We start from the raw sequence: 25,620 nt of genomic DNA on the forward strand, positions 1-25,620 counted from the left end.
TTTTTAATATTTTTAGCAAAACAGAAAATTGTTTTCACTACTTCTAGCTGTAAATTATATGGCTTTGAGATACACTCAGAAACAGTCATTTAGCATAAGGGTAATTACCTCTTCTGAACCCTACCCTAATGCTCTATAATTTACAATAATATGTTTCAGAGCATCCAGATGAATTGTAAAGGCCTTTATTCTTAATTGCTTTTCCTCTGTTTTCAGGGATCTTCAGTCAATTACAATGTTTTTGGCTGTGCTTTCTCATGAGGCAGGAAATTGAAGAGTTCCGATATAAGCATGCATAAACGAAACACACATTTTCCATCTGCCAAGGCAAAGCCACAGCAGTCACCCTAACAAATGAGACCAAGGCTTGGCTTCCTTGGAGAATGGGCTCCTTAATATAATACAGATATTAATATTAATGTGAAGATAAACTACATATTTTAGAGAAGGAAGGAACACACACATGTCATCTGGCCCATGTCTATCTTCTATTTCACAGATGAAATTTGTAAATATTTCAAAGACAGAAATTAATCTTCTAATGCCTATGGAAATGTCTAATTATCCATTTTCTTGGTATAACTTCAATTTATTTTATTTTGCTACCCCATTATGGAAACAGAAAGCAGTTAATGAGTATTTCCCTTGGGAAATCAGTCATATTGTTAACATATTAGCATTCAGATTAAATAACTTTTCCTCATAGGCTTCACAATCTATTTTGCAAATCTCTTTTTGGTTCCATTATTTCAGGGCTTTTCCATAAATGTCTCCTAAATGTGGAAGCCAAAATTAAATATAGTTCTCTCCTAAAGGGCAAAAATATCAGAAGAGTAATTTCCTGTGATATTTTAATAATTATATTCTAGTTTCATTTTTAACTGTTAATTCAACAGCATCATTTGGTGGATTCATATTTATTTTGTGGTTCATTATGACCCAAAGGTGGTCACTACTTCATTTGTCTCTGTCTCAATCATTCGCCACCTTTATGAGTATGTTGCTTTGAACTATCATGGGTAAAGATGGTGGATTAAACACACGGATCTGCTTTAACTACCTCCTGAATCCTAGCAAAACAATCCTCTTAAAGGCATAAACAGACAAGAATGGGGGAACATACGAAAGGAGACAATAGCAGCACAATTTTGGAAGTTGAGAACCAGATGGTTGAGTGATACATTACTTAGCAAACTCAAGAAAACTAAACTCTTAGACTAGAAGTAGAGGAATAACTTGATCTAAACTACAAAATCCTCAGAAGGCTCAGAATTGGCAGTACAAGTTACCTCTGGAAGCGGGGGTGAAAGAGGGGAACTAAAATAAGGAGCACTGATTGAAAGCCTGTTTTAGTAGTTGTTGAAATTCCTCTCTCTATACAGCTAGGCAGGTGCCTCTCCCCATCCCTAGCAAAAGACTGAAGGTTTATTATTATCTGAAAATGGTAAGTAGTCTGCCTCTGCATGGAGGAGCCCAGACTCCATTGAGACTCGGGCTTCCAAACTGAAAATCTGAAGTAGCTGAGCTCACAGCCAGGCAGGAAATGGAATGTCTCTACTGCAGAATCTGACCAGACTGAGAGTAAAGACTTAAAGACAGTGAAATTAAGGGTCCCTCACTTAGAAAGCCCAACTGGACTACCCTAAGTGAAACTCGAGGTTGGCAAGCCCCACTGTTCACTCACAACTTTCAATCGGTTTTTAAAACCCTGCTCTTATGTACGCAGACAGCCAAGGATTCCTGGACACTGAGGAAGTCCTATAAACTGAACAACAGAGTTGCAATCAAAAAAACAGAAAGAAGCAAATTGGAAGAAACAGATACTGTGGTGGAAAATATGTTTTTTAACTCTTTATATATATATATCTCATCAATGATGTCTATTTATCAGATGATGCGTATATAACAAGTACATATATACATACATAAAAATTAATATCTTAGTTGTAGAGAGGTAAGAAAAGATGTTACAACCTTGGAATAAGAAAACAGGATCATACATATTTACACACATCCATATATATGCATATATATATATGAAATATGTATATGAAAAATCGAGAAAACATAGGTAAGGGGATTTTCTGAACACTGGAAATCTGGAGGCAGAAACATTGTTCAGGAATACTTAGCCCAGATCTTTCTTTTCTCCCACAGCTGGAGGTGTGGGCTTGCTGGTCCCATGTTTGACTCAAGAACTTAGAGAGCCAGATGTTGGTACACATTTCTGCATAGGTTGGTAAATTCTTCCTGCATGTTGATGTAAGTTCTCAAGCATAATAGGACAGTGTAATAGCAAGAATTAAACTTCTCAGATCTGGCAAGACCCTCATTTGTGTGGACAGCATCACTGGCAGCTGGAAAGCCCTTCCAAAGCCAAATGCTAAGCTGAGACACATGGATGGCATCTGTCCTTGTCCTGTGTGGTCACTTTACTACCAAAAGGACTTGACTTGTTGGACAATCAAATTGGGAATTTAATTCAACTTCAGAGAGGATATATATTTGTGCATAGTGATCAATCTGGAACCTAGACTTGGGATTGGTGAAAAGACACCTCTTTCCACCACAGTTAGGTTTGGGAAGGGGCACCAGGATGTTGAAGGGAGGTTAGGTGGCCTGGAAAATAGCTCAAGGTTTGAGATTTGTAGGGTGTTGTATCACCAGGTGGGTCACCTGGGAAGCCCCAAAGGGGGTTAAAAGCCACAAGAGGAGAGCCCAAAGTTTGGGTCATCGTGGTCTAGGGTTTCACTAGAGGGTGTAATCTGGACACTTGGGATGATAAAGTTGGAGAGCAGGATCTTCCAAGGACGCCTTCGAGCCCCTGCTGACAGTCTGCGACTTGCTGCTTGGAGAGAATGGCTCTCGCGGCTGCAGATGTGCAGGGGTGCGTGCAGCAGAGATAGCATTAGCTGTTATTGACACTGTCTCTTGTGAAACCACTAAGAAAAAGGGAAGGAGACGGGTGCTACTTAACTGTAGCAGTTAGCTGTCTGTACTACTTAACTGTAACTATTTTAACATGTGAAAATTAATCTTTGCTTTTAGAGAAAAAGCTTTCCGAAAATGCTAATTGTGACCTTGGAGCTCTACGATTTGTGAAAATGGAGTTTTCTTTTTTCTTTTTTGTAAATGGTGTTCAGAAGCCATGGAAAAGGTGATTTCTAAGTGAAAAATTAAATGGAGTGAATTGAAATGATCTTGGGACAAATTAACTTAAATGCTAAATAACTAAATTCTGGGTTTCAGGCACAGTTTTGTTTGGGAGAAGACAGTTTTGCTGGACTAGTGTCAAGAGAGATAAAAGGAAAGGGCTATCACACATGGAGGCTTAGAGTTTAGAAGTCTCAGAAAATAGTTTCCTCATGGTTCACTTTAAAATATTGTCTTGAGGCTAAGACACCTGTGGTTTCTGAGGGAATACTGGCTCTGGTGGGGGTCCAGCCACTCACCTGGACCTGGCCACGCTGGAAGAGACAGAGATGCAGTAGGAGAGATGGGCGTGAAGCCAGAGACCCGGGGAGGACTCTGCACCTGTCAGCTTCCAGGCAGGTGGGCTGTGACAGAGGAAGGAGGGGCAGGAACTCAGAGAGGAAGGATCCAGACTCAGAGGAGGAGCTTCTCAGAAAGCAGAAGTCTGGTGAGCCTGCCCCAACACAGATGGAGAGTGGCCCAACTCCCCTGACCTGCCTCCTCTGAAGACTGATAGCCCTTCATGAGAGTAGCCACAGAATGGCCTGGGAGTGGGCAGCACGGAGCCTTCCCCAGGAGGGAGCAGAAGTGTCTCTTCTGCTGAATGCACGGGGCAGGCTGCCAGGGACCACACCTTCATCCAGTGTCTGATGGACTTGTAGAATGAACACCTTCTATATCTCAACATGTCACTTTTTTTTTTTCTGAAAATGCTTTGTTATATTTTCTGACATTCTTAATCAGCTTCCAGAAAGATGGTTTAATTACTGACTATTAAATATATGATTTTATCTAAAGCCTCTTAAGAGATTGAAGTTCAGTATTAAAGCTCTCTTAGATAAAAGATAAATAAAGACACTACAGCCCATGGGGATTAAGAGTTAAAGGAAACTTTAGATTGCAATTCAAAAGTACATATATGCTGGCATTTGTCTTTTCATGGTTGAGGTCAACTAAATGCATGGATACTATCTGAGATCCTAGATGTCATGTCCCCAGGACTCACATGTCCGCATTACCTATGCAGTCACATAGGGCCCCATGTTTAGTTTACGGCTTTACTATTGCTGTCTTAAAATTCGTAATCATTTTTTAACAAGTGCGCCAGCATTTTCACTGTGCACTGAACACTGCAAATTATGTAGCCACGGGTATATTCTTCAGTGTTCCCCTGAAGAGCTTGAGATGTCTTTTTTCAAACAGTTGCCTTTTTTTTCAAGCTTACTGAGGGGGAAATGAGTGTTTGGATTGCAAACTTTAGAGTCTAGTCCATAATGTTTGATTCAAGGGTCAAAAAAAGAAAGAAAGAAAGAGAGAGAGAAAGAAAGAAAGAAAGGGAAAGAAAAAGAAAGAAAGAAAGAAAGAAGGAAAAGACCTCAAAATTTAAGGGCAACATTAAAATTACTGGTAGCTCAATAAAAGAGTGGACAAATGTATTAGTAAACTGTCATATCAGAGCAAGATAAAGATACTTAGTGAAGACCAAGGTAAATTAAAATCAACAGCATAAATTCACGACCTTTAAAAAAACATTTTTTGCCAACATGGTGAAACCCCGTCTCTACTAAAAATACAAAAATTAGCTGGGTTTGGAGGTGGGTGCCTGTAATCCCAGCTACTCTGGAGGCTGAGGCAGGAGAATCACTTGAACCCAGGAGGCAGAGGTTGCAGTGGGCCAAGATCGCATCACTGCACTCCAGCCTGGGTGACAGAATGAGACTCCATCTCAAAAACCAACCAACCAACCAAACAACAACAACAACAAAAAACCCCATTTTTTTCTGTTTTGTCATTAAAGTAGCTACAAGTCCTAGTGTTACTCTACTGTATTTCTAGTTCTCATATAAAACAAGATAACGTGCATCCAAGCACCAAGATTTCAGTCTCTACTGCTAATTATTATTTAAAATAATCAAGACTCCTTGGAGAAAAGCTGAGTCCATGTTTGAGGCAATGGACTCAAGATCGACTTGGGGCATCTTATAATCTTATTCCTTAAAAAATTCAACAATCTATTTTTGGCTTATGGATGTTAAGCAAAGGAAGTAGGAACCATGAGAGCCAACATGGATTTATTTGTTAAATCTTACAGTTCAGAAGAGTAATCTTGATTTTAGCAAACCATTTGTCAAAATTATGTGATACTGTCAATTCCTTGCAAATAGACAAAGAAATGTAGGGTGAGTTTTAGGACAACGAAATGGATTCAGAGCTCACTAAACAATAGATTAGAAGATGATTTACAAGTGGACAGAAAGAATCCCATGGCATTTAGAAAGACCTAATCCTTGACTCTTGGCTTTTTTAGTCAACATTTTTTTTTTTTTTTTGAGGCGGAGTCTCGCTCTGTCACCCAGGCTGGAGTGCAGTGGCGCAATCTCGGCTCACTGCAAGCTCTGCCTCCCGGGTTCACCCCATTCTCCTGCCTCAGCCTCTTCGAGTAGCTGGGACTACAGGAACCCGCCACCACGCCCGGCTAATTTTTTGTATTTTTTAATAGAGACAGGGTTTCACCGTGGTCTCGATCTCCTGACCTCGTGATCCGCCTGCCTCGGCCTCCCAAAGTGCTGGGATTATAAGCGTGAGCCACCGCACCCAGCCTTTTAGTCAACATTTCTATCAACAACTAGAATGATGACATGCTTATGAAATTTAGCATGACACAAAGTTATAGGGTCAGCCAACCTGCTCTACAAGAGACAACATTTCAAAAGACATCTTCAGGTTGGAACAAGATACGAACACAAATGGTGTGAAATTAATAAGAGGAAACATAAGATCACACACTTAGATTTAAAAAATAAACACACAGTCCATAATGAGAAACACCTCATTTAAAAATATTTTTATAAGGAAGATCCAGGGCTGTTAGTTAGCTGAAAACTCGTAATGAATCAACAGAATAATATGGATGCCGTTTTCAAAAAAGCAATACATCTTAGGATGAATTATTGAAGTATCTAGAGCAGGCGTCAGAACTTTCTCTGCAAGGGCCAGATAGTAAATATTTAAGCCTTTATGTACCATATTGTCACAATTGCTCAGTCCTGTTGCTGTAGTGGGATAACAGCCAGAGAAAAGAGGTAAAGGAATGTGCATACTTTATTTATGGAAACAAATTCAAATTTCAGATAATTTTCACATATCATGAAATATCTTTTGATTTTTAAAAACCATTTTAAAATATAACTCATTCCTACTGCTCCCCACCAAAAAGCAAAAACCATTCTCAGTTTGTAGGCTGTACAAAGCAGGAGGCAATGGCTTTGGCTAGGGGGTACAGTTTGCTGACTTTGGTCTACATAAAAAGACACTACTCTGCATTGGTCAAAATATTCCTTGGCAAATGAGAGTCATTTATAAATTAAACATTTCCCAGGGGTGATAATAGTGGAGGAGCTAGGTACATTTACTCCATAAAAGAGAAAACTAAGGAGGAGTATGAGGGATATTGAAAAATACTCAAAGGGCTGTCATGTGGGTACAAGCAGGTACTTTACCTGTGTTGTTTTACAGACCAGGTATAATAAAAGGAAGTTCCAGGGAGGCGAAAGTTAACTTTGTGTAAAGAAGAATTTTCATCAAAGAGCTGTCCCATCATAAAATGGGCTGCCTCTTAAGGTTTTCGTGGCATGGCCATCTTTTGAGAATGTTGCTGGAGGGATTCCCCATAGTAGGTGGGAGGTGGGAATCAGTGAAAAATTCAAAAATGTTATTAAGAAAATCTAACCTTCAAAAATCCTTAGGACCTCTTGATTAATATACTTCTTTATTTCTTCAAATGAAACTGCATCAGCCTGAAGAAGGAAAAAAAAGGTTGTTAAAATAGAGCATAGCACAAATGAATAAAGAATAGAAATATTGGGTTGGCTTGCCTATTTGAAACTTCTGTAGAGACGCATTTATCAAGAAAAATGCTTTTGGCAATTGATTATATTGGGCAATAAGTATCTGTTGCTTTGACCAAATTCTGGGAAGAAGTTGAAGTGCATAATTGCTTTAAAAGCTATGGGCTGCGATCATAACCAGTGGTATCAACAGGTTTCCTATTAAATGGAGACACATGGCTTTATACAATTAGGGAAGACATTCCTATGACTTCATTTTATAACATTAAGTAATCTAAAAAGTGTAATCATGACGTTAGTAGCCTAACCACAATTTAACTTTTAACCAATCCCTGGATGGCAAAGTCAATATCTAATTGATATAATGTATTTTCAAAGGAAGACAACCTGGAACAGAACTCCAAGTATGCTGGATTATTTTCAAAAATGTTGTATTCATGGGATAAAAGCAAGTTTTACCCATTTCATCATAAAGTTTATTCTGTAATTTACACACTGCAAGTATATAGATACTAAGTAATTTTCTTTTCTTAATTGGGATCTGGTAAAAGGAAGCAGGCAAATAATGTCAGCTGAATTTTCCACCGTTAACAAGTAAATCCACATGCATTTGACAAAGAATTTAACATTTATAACAGTAATGTTTTATCATAGTACCTTGATATTTTTAAAAGAGCTATTACTTTTTTCTTGATGGTTAGAATTTCAAAGTATTTTATTACTCTTTATAGTTGGTGATTATTATCCAGGGGTATATGTGTGGCATTAAAGACAATATGATGAAGATTGGAGGTTGTGACAAAGGCAATAAGCCCCATTGCCAACTATCCACTTTGAGATACATACATGAACAAAGACCATAACAGAAGATGGTCAGATAAGAGAGTTAGAAGCTCTACAGAAAATCACCATGCAATGTGAATTTAAGAATGAAGCAGAGCCTACTTAGATAGTGAGCCTTAATTTATTATAAACATTCTTGGGTACGTTCCTCATCACTCTTCACTGAAAATTCCTCTATCCTGTCTGTGTGTAGATATGTGATAACAGTATTATTGTGGGGTTTCCTAACATAATGGTGCTAGTTCACTTGTAACAACAAACTGACTTGGAATGACAAAAAGTAAAAATAAAAAAAATCTAATGTGATGGGCTTATAAAGTGATGATTCCTGTAGGACAGAATAATTCCAAGAATGCTCTATTTCATTAATGAACTTTAATTAATGCATCTAATACCAATTACTGACACAACCCCGAGAGTGAAGTTACACAGACTTTATTCAAGTAGAGTTTCAGGACAGTGGGCAGAAATAAAGAAATATGTGTGAATTTGATCCTGTCATAAATGCCAATCAAAACCACAGTGAGATACCATCTCACACCAGTTAGAATGGCCATCATTAAAAAGTCAGGAAACAACAGGTGCTGGAGAGGATGTGGAGAAATAGGAACACTTTTACACTGTTGGTGGGACTGTAAACTAGTTCAACCACTGTGGAAGTCAGTGGGGCGATTCCTCAGGGATCTAGAACTAGAAATACCATTTGACCCAGCCATCCCATTACTGGGTATATACCCAAAGGACTATAAATCATGCTGCTATAAAGACACATGCACACGTATGTTTATTGTGGCACTATTCACAATAGCAAAGACTTGGAACCAACCCAAATGTCCAACAACGATAGACTGGATTAAGAAAATGTGGCACATATACACCATGGAATTCTATGCAGCCATAAAATATGATGAGTTCATGTCCTTTGTAGGGACATGGATGAAACTGGAAATCATCATTCTCAGTAAACTATCGCAAGGACAAAAAACCAAACACTGCGTGTTCTCACTCATAGGTGGGAATTGAACAATGAGAACACATGGACACAGGAAGGGGAACATCACACTCCAGGGACTGTTGTGGGGTGGGGGAAGGGGGGAGTGATAGCATTAGGAGATATACCTAATGCTAAATGACGAGTTAATGGGTGCAGCAAACCAACATGGCACACGGATACATATGTAACAAACCTGCACATTGTGCACATGTACCCTAAAACTTAAAGTATAATAATAATAAAATAAAAAAAAGAAAATTTAGAAAATATGGACAAATAAAATAAAATGAAAATGGACCATTAACTTACTGCTCAGAAAAAAAAAGAAGTATGAAAATTGTATGAATGCTCAGTTTTGCTTTATATCTGGTATTGGTTGATTAACTGAGGAGAATGTCTTTAACTGCCCTACTTCACTTCAAGACCCTCCTTTATTCCTAACATGGATATTTTCAGATTAAATTCCTCTGCAGAATAGCCACTCACCACTCCTCCTGAGGATTAATAAAGATATGGGCTTCCTTCACTAAACACTCTTGGCCTAAGTGGTTTCTACTTCAAGGCACTACTCTTGGCAGATTTGTTGTCTGATATTCAACAAAACAGAGTATGAAATGGACGTGTTTCGTAGCAATATGAAACAGGCATATGTGGTGTGTAGTGTAAGGAGACATTAGAGATAGTACCTGTATGTTAAAAGCATGGGTTTGAAGCCATCCAGACCTGGGTCCGACCCACTTAATAAATCTGTGACCTTGGGCAAATTAATGCTCATTTTATGTGTTTATAAAACTGGGCTGAAAAGGACACCAATCCTTCCAGAATGATTGTGAAGATCAAATGAGGTAATGTATAATAAGTGCTTAGTAGAGGATCTGGCACATAACTTTAAATGACAGCTATTACTCCCCTCACAGGGACCAGTTTAGGTTTGTTTTATTTACTGGAAAGGCAGTGTCATTGCTTTCATTGTAAAAGGGATACATGGTCGGTACAAGCCAGGAGCCCTGAAGCGTCTTTGCACTACTTACCGGAATGCCAGGGGTGCCTGGAGAGCCCGGAGGGCCTTGGTGGCCAGGGGATCCCATGGAGCCCTTGTTTCCTGGTGGACCCATAGGACCAATGGCCCCCTTCATGCCTGTAAGGCCTGGTTTTCCCCGTTCACCTTGTGAGCCTCTGTCTCCTGGAATCCCCTGATCACCCTGTTAAGGAAAAAATAATAATAAAGAATAATCTCTTCTAGCATCAGCTGTAGTTGAGAGCAAAAGTTCTGGATTCATACTGGCACTTATTAGCTGTTGGGCCTTGTATAAATAACTTAAACTCTCTGTGTCCTAGCCTCCTCTCCTACAAAGTGGGCATATTAATAGTATCCATTAAATAGGGTGATTTTCAGAACTAAGTGAATTAACCCAAGTAAAGTGCTCAGAGCAATGCCTGGCACCTTCGCAGTACTTAATATATAAAAGATAGAGAGAATGTTAGGTGTACTTGGTTGCCCATCTAGGATGATGGCAGTTTTGAGAGTCAGTACCAGCTATCACTTGAGGTCTGGGTCTCCTTTGCAATGATAAAGGAAGATTGCCAAGAGGATCTCATTACTGAGACTTTTCACTTAAAAAAACTTCAGGACATTCAAAATCTCTCCTAAATCATGTGCTCTCCCCACCCCTGGCTTTCCCCTGTTTGTTTGCTCTTTATTAGACTCTTCAGGTTTGTTTTCTGTATTTGTGCTTTACACGTGTATGCATGTGTGTGCATGTTTGTGTGTGTGTGCACGTGAGTGTGATCACTGTGCCCTAAATATATACCCACAGGAAGGTGAGAAGGGAAAACCATTGAAAAGATCAAAGCAGGTGACTGGGGGGAAGATGTCACTGACATCATTTACTTGATAGTATAAATGAACTATGGAAGAATCAGTTGGGCCAGGCACGGTGGCTCACGCCTGTAATCACAGCACTTTGGGAGGCCAAGGCGGGTGGATCACCTGAGGTCAGGAGTTTGAGACCAGCCTGACCAACATGGAGAAACCCCGTCTCTACTAAAAACACAAAAAAATTAGCCAGGCGTGGTGGCACACGCCTGTAATCCCAGCTACTCAGGAGGCTGAGGCAGGAGAATCGCTTGAACCCGGGAGGCAGAGGTTGCAGTGAGTTGAGATCACATCATTGCACTCTAGCCTGGGCGACAAGAGAGAAACTCCGTCTCAAAACAAAACAAAACAAAACAAAACAAGAATCAGTTGAATAAGATGTCATAATTAATTAGTAAAATATTATATTAGATGTGCCTAAATCTGATATGAAGTTTGCTTGATGCTGTTTTTTATCCTGGCATGTGTCTACTACTGAATATGTTTGTGCAAGAGAGAATGAGAGAGAGAGAGAGAGAGAGAAAGAGAGAGATCATAGCAGTTGCTTCAGTAAAAAATTTAAATATTCAGTTGCATAACTCCAGGAAGTGATCCTCACACCAAATATGATGGAATGATGCTTGAAGCTGTCCTGTATCTCATTATATTATTCTTTTAACTATGACTACTCTGCAGAAGGGCAAACTCAATTTCTCTTGACTTAAAAAATAACAAAAATAAATGAACAGTTACAGAGATTTGTGTGATCATAGAATCAGATATAGAAATAAGCCATGTAGAAAGAAATAAAAGCAGTTGGGCCTAGTATCTGTCACTCCAGCTCACAGAAATTTGGAGAAATTTCTGAGATGACTAGAAAAAATACTAGCATACTTTGATCAATGATTAATACTCTGATCATGTGCAAGATAAATGCAATCTTTAACATATTAAAATTATTTTATAAGTTAGGTACAAAGATGTTCATTGTAGTGATGTTTATTATTATGACAACTAGAAGGAATCCAAATGTCCAGTGGACTAGGTAAGTGAAATAAGGTATAGTCAAATAGTAGAATAACATATAGCAATTAAAAGGTAGATATAGATTTATATTTACAGACAAGAAAATATCAATATATATTGTTAGGTGAAAAAAGTCACTTACAAGACAGCATAAGCTCCTTTTTGGAAAAGTATATGTTTATATTAATACATATAAATATATATGTATATTATGTATTAGAGTGAGAGAGATGGAAATACGTCCAGATATCACAGTGCTTATCTCTGTGTAGTGGGATAAGGAAGATTTATTTCCTTTTAAATTTACATCACCTGTATTTTCACATTTCCTTCAGTTATTATGGATTACTTGTATAACGAAAAAAGTTAGCAAACTAGACACCAGTATACAAACCTGTGCCCACACTCACATACAATAGCAACCCTTAATAGAATTACACTGAGTAACAATGTTTGAGTAACTTCTTGCAGTGGCATCACTCTACTAGAAATTAATTCTATTAATTCTAGTAGAAGTTAATTCTAGTCGAAATTAATTCTGCTAGAAAATGTTGAGGTTCATTAAAGGAAATAAAGAGAAATTGCAATAATGACATTAACGTTCCAAACAACACAAAACCATATAACATAATTGGCATTACTAGTAACTTCACTACACTTTCAGTTACCCTTTCCATTTCTCTAACCCCTCACACCACCTTCTTTACTCTACTTAGTTTTTCTGTATGTCAGTAGTTCTCAATTGCAGTGATTTTGCTTCCCAAGAGGCATTTGGTGATGTCTGGAGACACTTTTGGTTGTCACAATTGGAGGGATGGTGGTGTTACTGCATCTAGTGGATGAAGGCCAGGGATGCTGCTAAGCATTTTACAATTCCAAAACAGCCAACCACAACAATTATCTGCCCCTGAATAATCACAGTGCTGAGGTTGAGAAACCTTACTCTAGTTAAAAAGAATATGGGTGATGGTTATAGTAGAGATATATGTCTGAGACAGGAGGATAATAAAAGCTTTCCAAATTTAAATAGCAAACTATACTTGGCTGTGTACAAAGGCCAACTACATAGATGTACCATATAACTTGCTCTGAGTCCCTTGTCATATTTAATGTCTAGTAGAGATCTTGGATCACCTACACCCTAGCCTTATATATTTGGTGATTTGCAGGGGTCTACACACATAATTGTGTAACTCAAATGATGGGACAGTTGTAACAGACAGACTTGAATAACAATCACAATAGTAATATACATACACGTTCTCCTTTGGGGCCTCTGTCTCCAGGCTTACCCATGATGCCCTGAAAAACAGATGTCAACATGAAAATCACTCCTTGCCAAGATTTTTCATCAGTATGATTGATCTAAATGTTGGTAGGCATTCTGGATGCAGTATGCATTATAACTTTTATTTTAAATTATATTTCCCATACCTGAGCACCTGGTATTCCATCTTTTCCATTTATTCCCTATAAAGAAAAAAAGGATTAATATTTCTAATTCTGCATTAACATAGTTAAACACAACAAAAGCATAAGGTTTAGAGGACAGTTCCTTAATCATATTTCTACTGAGAGCTTGGTAAAGCAAGGTGGTAAAATGGAAAACAAATAAATAGAATCTGACAGTCCTGAGTTCAGATTCTGACTCTGTCACTTACTAGTCCGATTAACCTTTTTGGGCAATTTACTTAACATCAATGGCATCAATCTCTTCACTAGTGAGGAAAATAAATAACCTTAAAACTAAGAATTAAGTGAAATAACATGAAAAATGCATGGTCCTCTATAAATAATCAACAAAGATTATTTTCCTTTCTTATTCTTCTATTAGGTCATCCTGAGAAATAAGAAGGTGCCTCATGGCATAGGTGGCTGGAGTATGGCATTTTTGTTACCTTCTAACAGGTTTTCCAGCACAGAGTATCATTCTCAGTAAATGGTCTCAGTTACTGCTGGGGAAATTTCATAACATGGCCAGAGCATGATCCTACTATGAAATAAACTGTCAGTCAGAGAACGATTGTTATTTTTCAGTTGGAAATATGAAAGAAAAGCAAGAAATGTATAATCATGGTTTTTGACAGTACTAAATAGTCACTTTTTATTAGAAAACTGGAAGTTTCTTGAACTTCAAAAAGGAGTTCTAGAAGTGATAATGAAGCCTAGTCCTGCTTAAAGATTTATAAGACTGAGAGAACTATTGGCTGGGAGACATAAGAAGGAAAAGGATTTGAGGTCAAACCAAATACCCAGGGCCCAACAGCAAGCGTGTTTTTGAGATCTGATTTGAAGAGGGAGATCAAGGTGAGGAATATGATTTCTTAGCCAGCAGGCAATTGCATGGACATGCTCCTCTAAAAGCCCAAGGGACTTTTATTTTACTGGAATGGATGGTGTGGGATGGAACTGCAAAGAACTGCGTGTTTTCACTGCTATAAATTATGCTGAAATCTGTCACAGTTGACAACCCAACCATAGTTCGCCAACCTTTCTGAAACATCCTGGGAATTATTGAGAGTAAGCTAACTAAGAACATCTTACCTGAAGTGTATGGTTCAAAGAATTTATTACATTCAGACATACAAGGAACAAGGATAAAGCTGACTAAGGAGAGGATGTGAAAGAAATGGCTGTGTCACTTGAATAAAAGAAGATAAATCTAGAGTAAAAATGTAGTTCATGTTTTTGGTAACAACGTAAGAAAATAAGCAACCCTATAACTTGTTTTTTGTCTCCAGTAATTTATCAAAGACTATCATGACTGTTCTCTTTTGTATAGGAAGGTGTTACTTTCTATCCACAGACGAGCCCTGCTTTCAGAGATTTTTACCATAACTCATATGTATTTGCTCCTCTCTACCCTCATTTCATTCATCTGGCAGATCCCCTTTCCTGGGTACATTCTGCCTACCTCACGTCTGCATCTGAGCAGCTGATTGGCTGAAGAAAACCACATATCTTTGCTCACTTGTTCCAACCCAAATGTACAACAGCAGATCGCAAGCAGCACCCTTAGCATTACCAGGTCATCCTTCTGTATTTCCCAATTTGACTCCCTTTCTATCTTTCCAAAAGTACTCTTTCACACCTTTTCCTGTCTCTTCCAACCTCCAGCATCACCTCCCTACTCCTCACACTTGGACGACCTCCATTCTTCTTTCACTAACAAACAAAAGAGACCCCTCTCACCATCCCTCCACCAGTTGCGTCAATCTTCATGGATTTGCACCCCAACTTTGGCACCCCCACACCCCACAGTTAGGAAGGGTGAACTGCCCCTGTTCCTAGTTAAGACCAATTCCCACTTGTGAGTATACCAGTTCTGCTCAAAGTAGTCTTCACTCTCCTGTGTCATCAAATTTTCCTCTCTCAACTGGATCATTCTTACCAAGATACTAACATGTTCTGATGCAGTAGAGAATTATCAGCCCTCATATTACTTACCTGTATGTTGATCACTCCTTACTGCTTTCTCCTTTCTCTTAAAACAGTTCACTTGACATCCAGGAAACCTCACTTGCCTGATTTTCTTCCTGTCTCTCTGGCTGCAGTTTCATAGCCTTCTTTGTTGGGTTGCCTTCCTAACAGTTGAAGCACTCTTTTCCCTTCCTATCCACAATGACTCCACTTTTCCAGGCTCAGGTTTAGATATCCTAACTGGTCTCAGCAATCCTGGCCTCTCCTAAGTCTCCACTGTGTACTTGACATCTCCACCTGAATACCTACTAGTGCTTCAACATGAACATGTCCAAAAGAGAACTCTTGGCTCTCCCTCCCAAACCCACCTACCTTCAGTCTGCCCCATTTCACCAAAGAGCAGCACTCTCACATAGTTGCTCAGACCCTACACCACAGCTGTGATTGGTCTCTTTCCCTCACACTTCTCTAGATTAGTCTATCAGCAAGTTTTGTTGCTTGCTGGCTCTCTCTTCAATGTACATCCTAAGTTCCTCTCCTCATGGCTGTTTCCACTGTCATTACTTCTCATGGAGACGATGGTGATGTTTTCTTATTGCTCTGTCTTCCTCTACCCCACTCCCTACAGCCTACTCTCCACACAATATCAGAGTGATCCTCAAAATGTTCAATCATTTTCATTCTTTGCTACAAAAGCTCCAGTGGATTTCCATCATATTTCAAATGAAATCCAAACTTCATTCCCTGGCTTGGAAGTTCTTCATGGTCTGGCCACTGCCTACATCTCCCTCCATATCTTTCCCACTCTTCCTTCACTTCATTCATTCTTGACTTCATGCCTTTTGATGAGGTCCTTGACCCCATTAGGCTTGCTTCTCTCCTAGCCATGTCTTTTTCCTGAAACAATGGTCCCCTGACCTTCCCATGGCTTGACTTCTCACTTTATGCAGGTTTCTGCTCAAATCGCAGGCAAATCTTCTCTGAGCCCACTATTTGAATAATATTCCAGAGCTTTACTCTACTTATATCTTCTTCTACTTGAAAATCTCTGTGTGTGTGTGTGTTGTTTTTATCTGTTTTCCTATATTAGAATGCAAAAGCTATGAGTTGTTAGCACCTAGAACAGTGCCTAGCATGTAGGAGGTGCTCAAGAAATATTTGGTGATGAACGAATTGCTTTTTGCATAATCTCCTGGGAACTCAATGGCAGGCTTTAATGATATGCCTTGCAGGGGATGGGAATGAGGTGGTAAGAGGAGGCAGGGAATGAAACTAATATTATTGAGTACCTCCCATAGCCAGGCACTGGAAATGCTTTCCATATGTCATGGCACTTCAGGACTCATAAAATCCTTTGAACCATAACTCAGACCCAGATCTTCCTAACTCTAAATTACATTTTTTTCATGTCTTCTCTGAGGAAATGGTGGCCACCAACCCTGAAGGTTTCACAGAGGTGCCAAACTGGCTTCCTGAATTTTGCACTGCTTGTTCACCTCGCCTTCTTTCCCGTACACACCACAGCAAATAAATCAGCAGTGACCTTCTGTAAGGCATAACTCTGAGAGTGAGGTCTGTCTTATTCATCTTAGATCCCCTCCCTAAGGGCCCAGCACATTCTTAGCAAACAGCAGTGACTGGATGAATTTATGTGGAACTGAATTAGTCAGAATGATTGCTACAATGTCACATCAATACCACAGATCAGTAACCAAGAGCTCTTTTAGGACACAAGGGGATGAGACATTCACCAGTAGTGATTTATAAGAGTGTAAGAAAACAAGACCTGTATACAAAGGAGGAAATTTGAAAAAATAACTTCTACTTTAGGATTTGGTTTAACATACAGGTCTTTGGTTTCTTTATACTTTAGGATGTGACAGGCCATTATATTTTCTTTAAGTCTGTTGAGAACATTAGGCTTAAGAAATGATGAGTCAGATTTCCTGACACTTAAAACTCTCACCATTTTCAACACTGTTTAAGATATAAAGATACCACACACAGATCTAGGGAGCTCAATAAGAACTCCTGCCCTTGCCATCAAAAATCCATCTGCACAATCTTCTTAGTCCTTGGAAACTGCTTATTCAAATCTCAGAATTTCTGAGGTGGTGGATGAGGAGATGATGTGAGAGCATTTCTCTAGGTGGCAGATTTTAAGTAGGAAGAAGTACTTACTGGCTTTCCTGAGGGTCCTTCTGGTCCAGGGAAACCTATATCTCCGACAGGTCCTCTCTCACCCTATAAACACATCCACAGACACACATTAATTACCAACAAATGTTTTAAAGCTGCATACAAGTACAACACAAGTACAACTGTCATGAAAGTCACTGCCAACTCACCGGTTCCCCTGGAACTCCTGGAGGCCCTGGGGCACCAGGTTTTCCCTGGCAAGGCAAATTGAAGAGAAATGTTAGGAGCCAAAATGCTGAACGACACCAAACACTTCTCTTCCCCCAACCCCACTTGAGTTTAAAGTGCTCCCAACGGTGATGCTCTCCAGTGGCATTTCCGGCCAGGTGTGGTGGCTCATGTCTGGAATCCCAGCACTTTGGGACGCTGAGGTGGATGGATCACTTGAGGTCAGGAGTTCAAGACTAGCCTGGCCAACGTGGAGAAACCCTGTCTCCACTAAAACTAATACAAAAATTACCCAGGCATGGTGGGACGTGCCTGTAATCCCAGCTACTCGGGAGCCTGAGGCAGGAGAATCACTTGAACCCGGGAGGCAGAGGTTGCAGTGAGCTGAGATCATGACATTTCATTCGAGCCTGGGTGACACAGTGAGACTCCATCTCAATAAATAAATAAATAAATAAATAAATAAATAAATAAATAAAGTGGCATTTCTAAGGGGATAGAGACTGGGGAACATATAGTCAACTCCACAGGCTGTAAGTTTCAGACTGGGGTGCAGTTCTTTGAATATATATTTGTGTGGATGGTGGAGAGTAGGAGAGGAGAATATTTTTGAAAATATTAGCCCGAAGTATCATCATTATTGGAAATCCCTCTTGTGCTTATTTTCCTGGCAGCTCTTCTTTACTTTGGGAGTGGAGAAATGGGCACAAGGCATCAAATAAGTTTTTTTCCAGGCTTTGAGTTTCACAAGAGGGCCTTTAATTTCATAGTATGACAACCTGAAAAAATCATGTTTGATTTGAAAAGCCATGTTTTGTTGACAAGAAAACAAACAGATTAGTTTGTGTCACTACACCATGGCTTGGGTGACTGATCCTGGAGCAGACAGACCACAGCGAGGGACGAGAGGGGCAGATGGCCCAGTGGAGATTGGAAGCACACAAGGCCCGAGTGTGCGGGCAAGGCTTGGTTGCCTCTGAGAAGGAACCACCTCCTGTCCCTTGGTCTAATGTGGCTGGGAAAGATAGACGACATGGGATGTAGGTGTGGTGGGGCTGAGACCTGAGAAAGCCAAGTAGGTTTTGGAGAAATATGAAAAGAAATGGGCTTTTTCCAACTTGCTGCTTAGAATTCTGGAAGGAGATCCCTCCACAGGTACAGATACGGTGCTGAATGGCAAAGCTGGGCAGGCAGAAGTTAGAGAGGGCATCCCTGGGTCCCCATAGCTTGCCTGTGCTGAAGTTGTTGGGGGCCTGAGTGGGAAAATGTGTTAGAGCCAAGAAGGCCAATGACCTGAAGGGTCTTATTGTGGGACATGGCGGGTATGGAGGGCTCGGGCCTTGAGATCTGAGACAAAGAGATAAGGGACATTGATGGAAGTCATCCCTAAGGTCAGGTAGGACCAGCGGAGAACTCAGAGCATCCGGGGGAGAGCATGCTGACCGGAGGCCCCACCCTACCACCAGCACTCACAGGCACTTCCTCCTGTAAACCCACACGCCATCCTCAGAGAAAGGCAAAGAAAGAAGCTCTAGGGAAATCCCTGGTTAGCCCTGAATATACTGGAAAGGGAGAGACCGGTCCATTCTAGGAAGAGCAGGATTGGGTCCCCTTGGTAATCAGCTGAGTAACCAGTGTCTCTGCCTGGGCAGGCCCTAGCCCTGCTTCAACTACAACAATCACCATTTTTCAAAAAAATTTTTTATCATGGTAAAATATACATAACCTAAAGTTTACCCTCTAAATCATTTTTAAGTGCACACTTAAGTGGCACTAAGTGCATTCACACTGTCATCTAGCCATCACCATCGTCTATTTCTAGATTCTTTTAACTATTTTATCTTCTGAGCCACAGAAGGGCCAGTTATAAAAATCTAATATGCATCTTTAACTGAACATGTTTGTAGTATGTAAATTTTTTACCCTTTCTTATTTATGTAATTGTCAGTCAATGTTTTTATTTTATTTTTTGAGACAGGGTCTTGCTCTGTTGCCCAGTCTGGAGTGCAGTGACATGATCTCAGCTCACTGCAACCTTTGCCTCCCATGCTCAAGTGATCCTCCCACCTCAGCCTCCAAGCAGTTGGGACTAAAGGTGCCCAGCTAATTTTTGCACTTTTTGCAGAGACAAGAGTTTTGCCATGTTTCCCAGGTTGGTCTCTAACTCCTGGGCTCAAGTGTTCTGCCCATCTTGGCCACCCAGAGTGCTGGGATTACATGTGTGAGTCCACTGTGCCTAGCCAGTTAATGTTTTTAATTATGACATATGAAAACTGCTTTTTTAGTAAATATATCAGATCTTAGACATCCAACTAAGTGGCAGGCTAGCCCCTTATCTCAATAATGCTGCCTCTTTGAAAAACATATTTAGGGCCGGGCGCGGTGGCTCACGCTTGTAATCCCAGCACTTTGGGAGGCCGAGGCGGGCGGATCACAAGGTCAGGAGATCGAGACCACAGTGAAACCCCGTCTCTACTAAAAATACAAAAAAATTAGCCGGGCGTGGTGGCGGGCGCCTGTAGTCCCAGCTACTCGGAGAGGCTGAGACAGGAGAATGGCGTGAACCCGGGAGGCGGAGCTTGCAGTGAGCCGAGACTGCGCCACTGCACTCCAGCTTGGGTGACAGAGCGAGACTCCGTCTCCAAAAAAAAAGAAAAACATATTTAGAATTTCTCATTGGATTGCCTGTTGTCACTGTTGCACATCTTTTAAATACTTTCAATGGTGGCCAGTATTTTTTCCTAGAAGATAAGCTTAATTTAGGGTAACAGCAAAATGTAATTTGTAGACACACCTGGATGAACACAGTGAAAAAAACTAGGCTTTATTTTATCACAAGGAAACAAAAATTCAAATCGCAGGATGTGAGTATAAGAGGAACAGGTTGTAAGGGTTCTCTAAGGACACTTTCAGAAACTGATTTCCAAATATGTTGCTGGGAATGGCTGTGAGTGGGGCAGTAGTGAGGGAATAGAATTAAGTGTGTAGCAAACTTTCAAGAATACTTCCTTTTGTAAAAAATTTGGAAGGGCTTTCCAAAGAAGATATTTTCATGCTACTTTTACAGTCATACAAATGTTTGACTTGATCTATAATGGCTGAGTAAGGGAATGCCATCATCTACGAAGGATGCAGATGATGGATGGGGCTCTATTTTGTGTTGTTAGACTTAGAAGTTAATGGAGTGAAGTAGAGTGGCTCTGAGCACTTTGTGGGATGCCAGTGGGAGATGAGCAGGGTTTTGGGTGGTGTTGGGTGTCAGTAGATCTCAGTGGGTGACTGTGAGTGGTGATTGTAGGGCCCTTATCTTATCTTTCTTATATTCTTGTGATACAAGCCCATGGTTTCCATTGACTTTCCTGTAATGTTATCCTAGATCCGCCCTGCAGGAGCACCTAGCAAGAGGATAAATGGCCTCTTATTCATAAAGCATGACCACAAAATTTTAATTAGAGCATCATGAATGAAGATCAGAATGAGCTCTAGGGCTCAAAGAAATGATTTCAACCTTTCCTGGAGCACTTCCTATTCATTTGAAAAGACCTTGATGAGATTAAAACATTTGACACCAGAGAGCAACAAAAATGATTGAGAGGATCGAAGGGCTAGTTTACGAGGAAACATTAGCAGCAATAAAGCTCTGCTAATAACACTGGGCTAAGGAATAACTCAGGCAGATTGCATTAATACAAGGAACTTGAAGTACATGCCTGAGGATAAGAACTCTGTCTTTTGAAGACTGAGAAACCTTGAAATATGACAAGAATAGAGAAACAGAATAAACTTTCCAAAGCTGTGCTCATAAATTAATGTATAGTAACTGGGTTTCCTCTCCCCTCCATGAAAGTGACTTGGGAAGAAAATAAAAGAGAACAAAAAAACAAAACAAAACAAAAAAAGAAATAGAGGATTGTGGAGGTGGAAAATACAGGTGGCATTATTTATGAAACTAGAATTATCAGGAACCTAATGCCATGGGAGTTATGGTATGCTCTCCTGCCCGTCTTGATCCCTGGCCACAGGTGTATCATGGAGATAGAACCGTTTACCTGTGAAAATGATGTGAAATAAACTCAACTCACCGACATCCCTGCTATTCCTGGGGGACCTGCTGGGCCTCGATCTCCCTGTTGGGATTTAAAAATATTGCTACTTTAATGACATCAATGAAGTCTTTAGTTATGAAATTAATTCTCAAATAATAATTTGGATTTGGTAAAGCTTTCCTTTGGATCTGATAAGTGTTACTGATATTAGATGGGGTGAAGCTAGTGTGTAGATGGAAAAATAGCAAACTAAGTGGCTAATTGCCAACTGAACTTGTTACAGCTTTTTTATTTTCCATAAAACTAGAGTAAATAATAGTTTTAATGAAAACAAGCATAGATGTTATCATTTCTGTGACCTATTTTAATGTCCCCTTACATACTTATAGCTAAAATTAGTCAATATTTTTATTCTACATGTTCAAAAGATCATTACTCTTACTTAAAAGATTAAGCACTTTGAGTGTCTTCCAAAAAGCTTTTCCTATCCTTGTCTCGTTGGATATAGAGTTAGAATAAAATGATCTACAACTAATGATTTTAGTTCTCATTTGGCCAATTAGAAGATCCCTTGAATTGCTCTGAACAACAGAGTGACTCAACTCCTCTTTAAGAGCCCATGTGATATTTTAGATAAAGCTCACAATGCTAAAAATACTAACGACTATATATATGGGATAATAAAATGGCAATTTTTTTGGGCAGAAACTGAATTAAAAAAACTTCATAACTTTACTCAGGGACATAAAAGGCTTGATTTAATGAATGAAGAGATATGCTCTGTTCTTGGAGAGCAAGACAGTGTTGTGAAGGTATCATTGCTAACTAAACTAATTTATAAATTTAATGCAATTCTTACAAAATTGCAGTTTGATCAAATGATACTAAAGTTTACTTGGGATAATAACTGAGAGGATAAAAAAATTAAATGAAGAATAATAAAGAGATACTAGTAATATCAACATTTAAACATATAATAAATAAAGCTATAATGGAATATTGGCATAAGATTAAGCAGCATATCAAAATACTATGACAGAAATATCAGAAACAGACCACCATTTATAATAGGATTTTATTTAACAAACAGTTCTAATAATTGGATAATTTCATTGAAAAAAGTTTGATTCTTCTCTTTACATTATATCCCATATGAATTCCACATAGGTTTATATAAAAATAAAATAATATATACTATAAAAGAGCTCAAAGAATATATTAGTGACATTCTGATTTTGGTCGAAAATAAACGTAAAAGTCATTTTGTCCCTAAAAGCAAAACAAGAAATCATAAAGAAATATAGCGTTAGATTTGACTACATTAGGGTTATATTTACAATAAGATTAAACATAAAAATGAAAGGCAGAGACCAACTAGGATGAAAACTCCAACACATGAGATAGAAGTAATGTCTTTAACGTATGAAGCATAGCCATCATCAAAAAGAAAAAAATGACTGATAGAAAAATGGGTAAAGGACATAAACAGGCAATACACATCAATTTCCCTCTGTTCCTTTTGTATTACAAAATTTTCATTTTTAAAATTAATATACTAGAACTTTTCATTCAATGAAATATTTGCATGTCTCACGCCTCTCATTCCTTAACCACTATCCTCGAATGAACTTGCCTCTTATTTTCACAGTTACACCTGATACTTTGTCAATAAAAATATTTGCTGCCCATCCATAGTCTCAATTTCATGCGTTCCAACTTTGGACCACCATTTCACATCATTCTAACTCACTCTTTGAGTACCTTGAACCCCTAAACCCTAATCCATTGATGGTACAAATTTGTTATCTTTCACTCCGTGGATGGCCTCTCCCTCTTTCTTGCCTAGTTAAAATTCCATGGTTACTTGTTAGAATCATTCCCTTGTGTATGCCAATAAGCCAATAAGGGTCTTGTCGCATTCTTCCTTCCAGTACTCACCGTCAAAAGCAGAACATTGTTTAAATCCAACTCCCCTCCTATTCTGTGTCTTTACCTATTCTGTGTCTGAACATGGCTGGAAAAGCACACGTAGTCCTGTTTTGAGACGGAGTCTGGCTCTGTCGCCCAGGCTGGAGTACAATGGCACGATCTCGGCTCACTGCAACCTCCGCCTCCTGGGTTCAAGTGATTCTCCTACCTCAGCTTCCTGAGTAGCTAGGATTACAGGTGCCTGCCACCACGCTTGGCTAATTTTTGGTAGAGATGGGGTTTCACCACGTTGGCCAGGCTGGTCTTGAACTCCTGACCTCAGGTGATCTGCCCGCCTTGGCCTCCCAAAGTGCTGGGATTACAGGCGTGAGCCACTGTGCCTTGCCAGCACATGTAGTCTTGTTGAGAGGTCTCACTTCAGTTCATGACCATGAACCTCAAGAGGGTCCTTAGGGCTGAGCAGTCATCACACTTCTGTGGTCCCTGAACCCTCTCTCTTTCCTAGAGGACCTTCTACCTAAATCCCCAACCTCTTACCCTACCTTGCTCTCAGATAATGGCCTTGCTTCCTCTTTATCTGAGAAAATTTAAGCAATCAGAAAACAACTTTTGTAGACTCCATCCAATACATCTTCTCACCTATCAGCCTCTGTCCCCATACTCTGCTTTCTCCCCTTTTACTGTAGATAAACCATCCTCTCTGAAGCCAAACCCTCCACATATGCACTAGGTCCCCTTCCCTCTAGGCTACTTAAAGACATTGGTCCAGCACTCTCTCCTTTCTCTCCAGCATCATCATCCCTATCTTCCCCCTCTCTACTGAGTCATTCCTTTAGGATATAAGCAGTCTGATATTTCTATTATCTTCAAAATCTATCTTATAAAACCTCGACCCTACTTCCTCTAGCAGCCTCTGGCCTATTTATTTGCTATCATTTGCAGCAAAACTCTGTGAGCATTATTTATACCGACTTGCTGACTCTATTTTTTTTCCTTGTTCTCTCTTAAACCCATTCAAGTCCACAGTTGCTCCTACAATATAGTGAAATAATAATTTCTCTGGTCAAGGTCATTCATGATCTCTACATTGCTAAATCCAATGTTCAATACTTGACCATTCTACCTGGCTCCATCTCCACTCTACTTGACCTATCTGCAGTATTTGAGACAGAAGATCACTCCTTTCCCCTTGATTCATTATTCTCTCTTGGATTGTAGGATACCAAGTTTTCCTCCTACCTCCCTGGTTACTTCTTAGTCTTCCTTGCTCCTTCCTCCTTTTCTTGATCTCCTAATACTGGAGGGCCTCAGGGCTCAATCCTTGACCCTTTTCCGTTTCTAAAAACTCTATTGTCATTCCCTTGGTAATCTTATCTAGTCTTCTGCTTTACAACAGTATCTCTATGCTTAGAACAGCCAAATTTATATGTCCACTTAGACTTCTTTTCCACATTCCTTACTTTTATATCATACTGCCTACTCAATACCTTCACTTTGCTGTCTAACAGATATCTCCAAATTTGGTCTCATGTACAAAATTAAACTCCTGATAATTCCACCCTTTCAAAATAGGCCTTGCTCATAGCTGTCCTCATTTCAGATGATGTCCTCCCTATTTCACAAACTGCTCAGGTCATAAAACTGAAGGTCGTCTTTGACTCCTCTTTATTCTCTAATAATCCAATCAATCTGAAAATCCTATCAGTGCTACCCTCAAAATATATCCAAATCCAGGCATTCTCACTATCTCCACTGTTTCTGCTCTGATCTGAGCCAACATCAACTGGCACCTGGATTACTGGATATCTTCTAACTGGCTTCCCCACTTCCACCCTTGCAACCCTCTGGCTGCAAGTCCCCTCATGCCAATGACTCAGAAGTCACCGATGGCTCTGTATTTTACAAAGAGTGAAAGATAAAGGCCTTACAATTGCTGTTAAGTCTTTTTATTAGTGTTTCTCAAACTTCCTGTGGTAAAAGAGCAATCTTTTATTTGTTTTCTAACATATCATGAACAAAGATAATTCTACCATCACATGCTTGCTAGACAATTTTAGACAAATTCCTGGACATGTTTTTAGGTGCTTACTCTCAGTCTCT

General features: G+C 39.6%; 1 protein-coding gene across 4 annotated transcripts in view; it reads right to left on the reverse strand.

The window, feature by feature from the left end:
* COL19A1 (collagen type XIX alpha 1 chain) overlaps positions 1-25,620 on the reverse strand; it is a 338,738-nt gene that overhangs the window by 16,016 nt on the left and 297,102 nt on the right. For all 4 annotated transcript variants that reach the window (XM_063618674.1, XM_055257198.2, XM_063618677.1 and 1 more), the window contains 7 exons: positions 21,628-21,672; positions 17,527-17,571; positions 17,360-17,422; positions 13,193-13,228; positions 13,016-13,060; positions 9,909-10,079; positions 6,923-6,989 (listed from right to left, as the gene is read on the reverse strand). In XM_063618674.1, the coding sequence (XP_063474744.1) occupies positions 6,923-6,989; positions 9,909-10,079; positions 13,016-13,060; positions 13,193-13,228; positions 17,360-17,422; positions 17,527-17,571; positions 21,628-21,672 (472 nt within the window). The remainder of the gene's footprint in view (positions 1-6,922; positions 6,990-9,908; positions 10,080-13,015; positions 13,061-13,192; positions 13,229-17,359; positions 17,423-17,526; positions 17,572-21,627; positions 21,673-25,620) is intronic.

Source organism: Symphalangus syndactylus, chromosome 2 (assembly GCF_028878055.3).
Source record: "Symphalangus syndactylus isolate Jambi chromosome 2, NHGRI_mSymSyn1-v2.1_pri, whole genome shotgun sequence".
NCBI classification, from domain to species: domain Eukaryota; kingdom Metazoa; phylum Chordata; class Mammalia; order Primates; family Hylobatidae; genus Symphalangus; species Symphalangus syndactylus.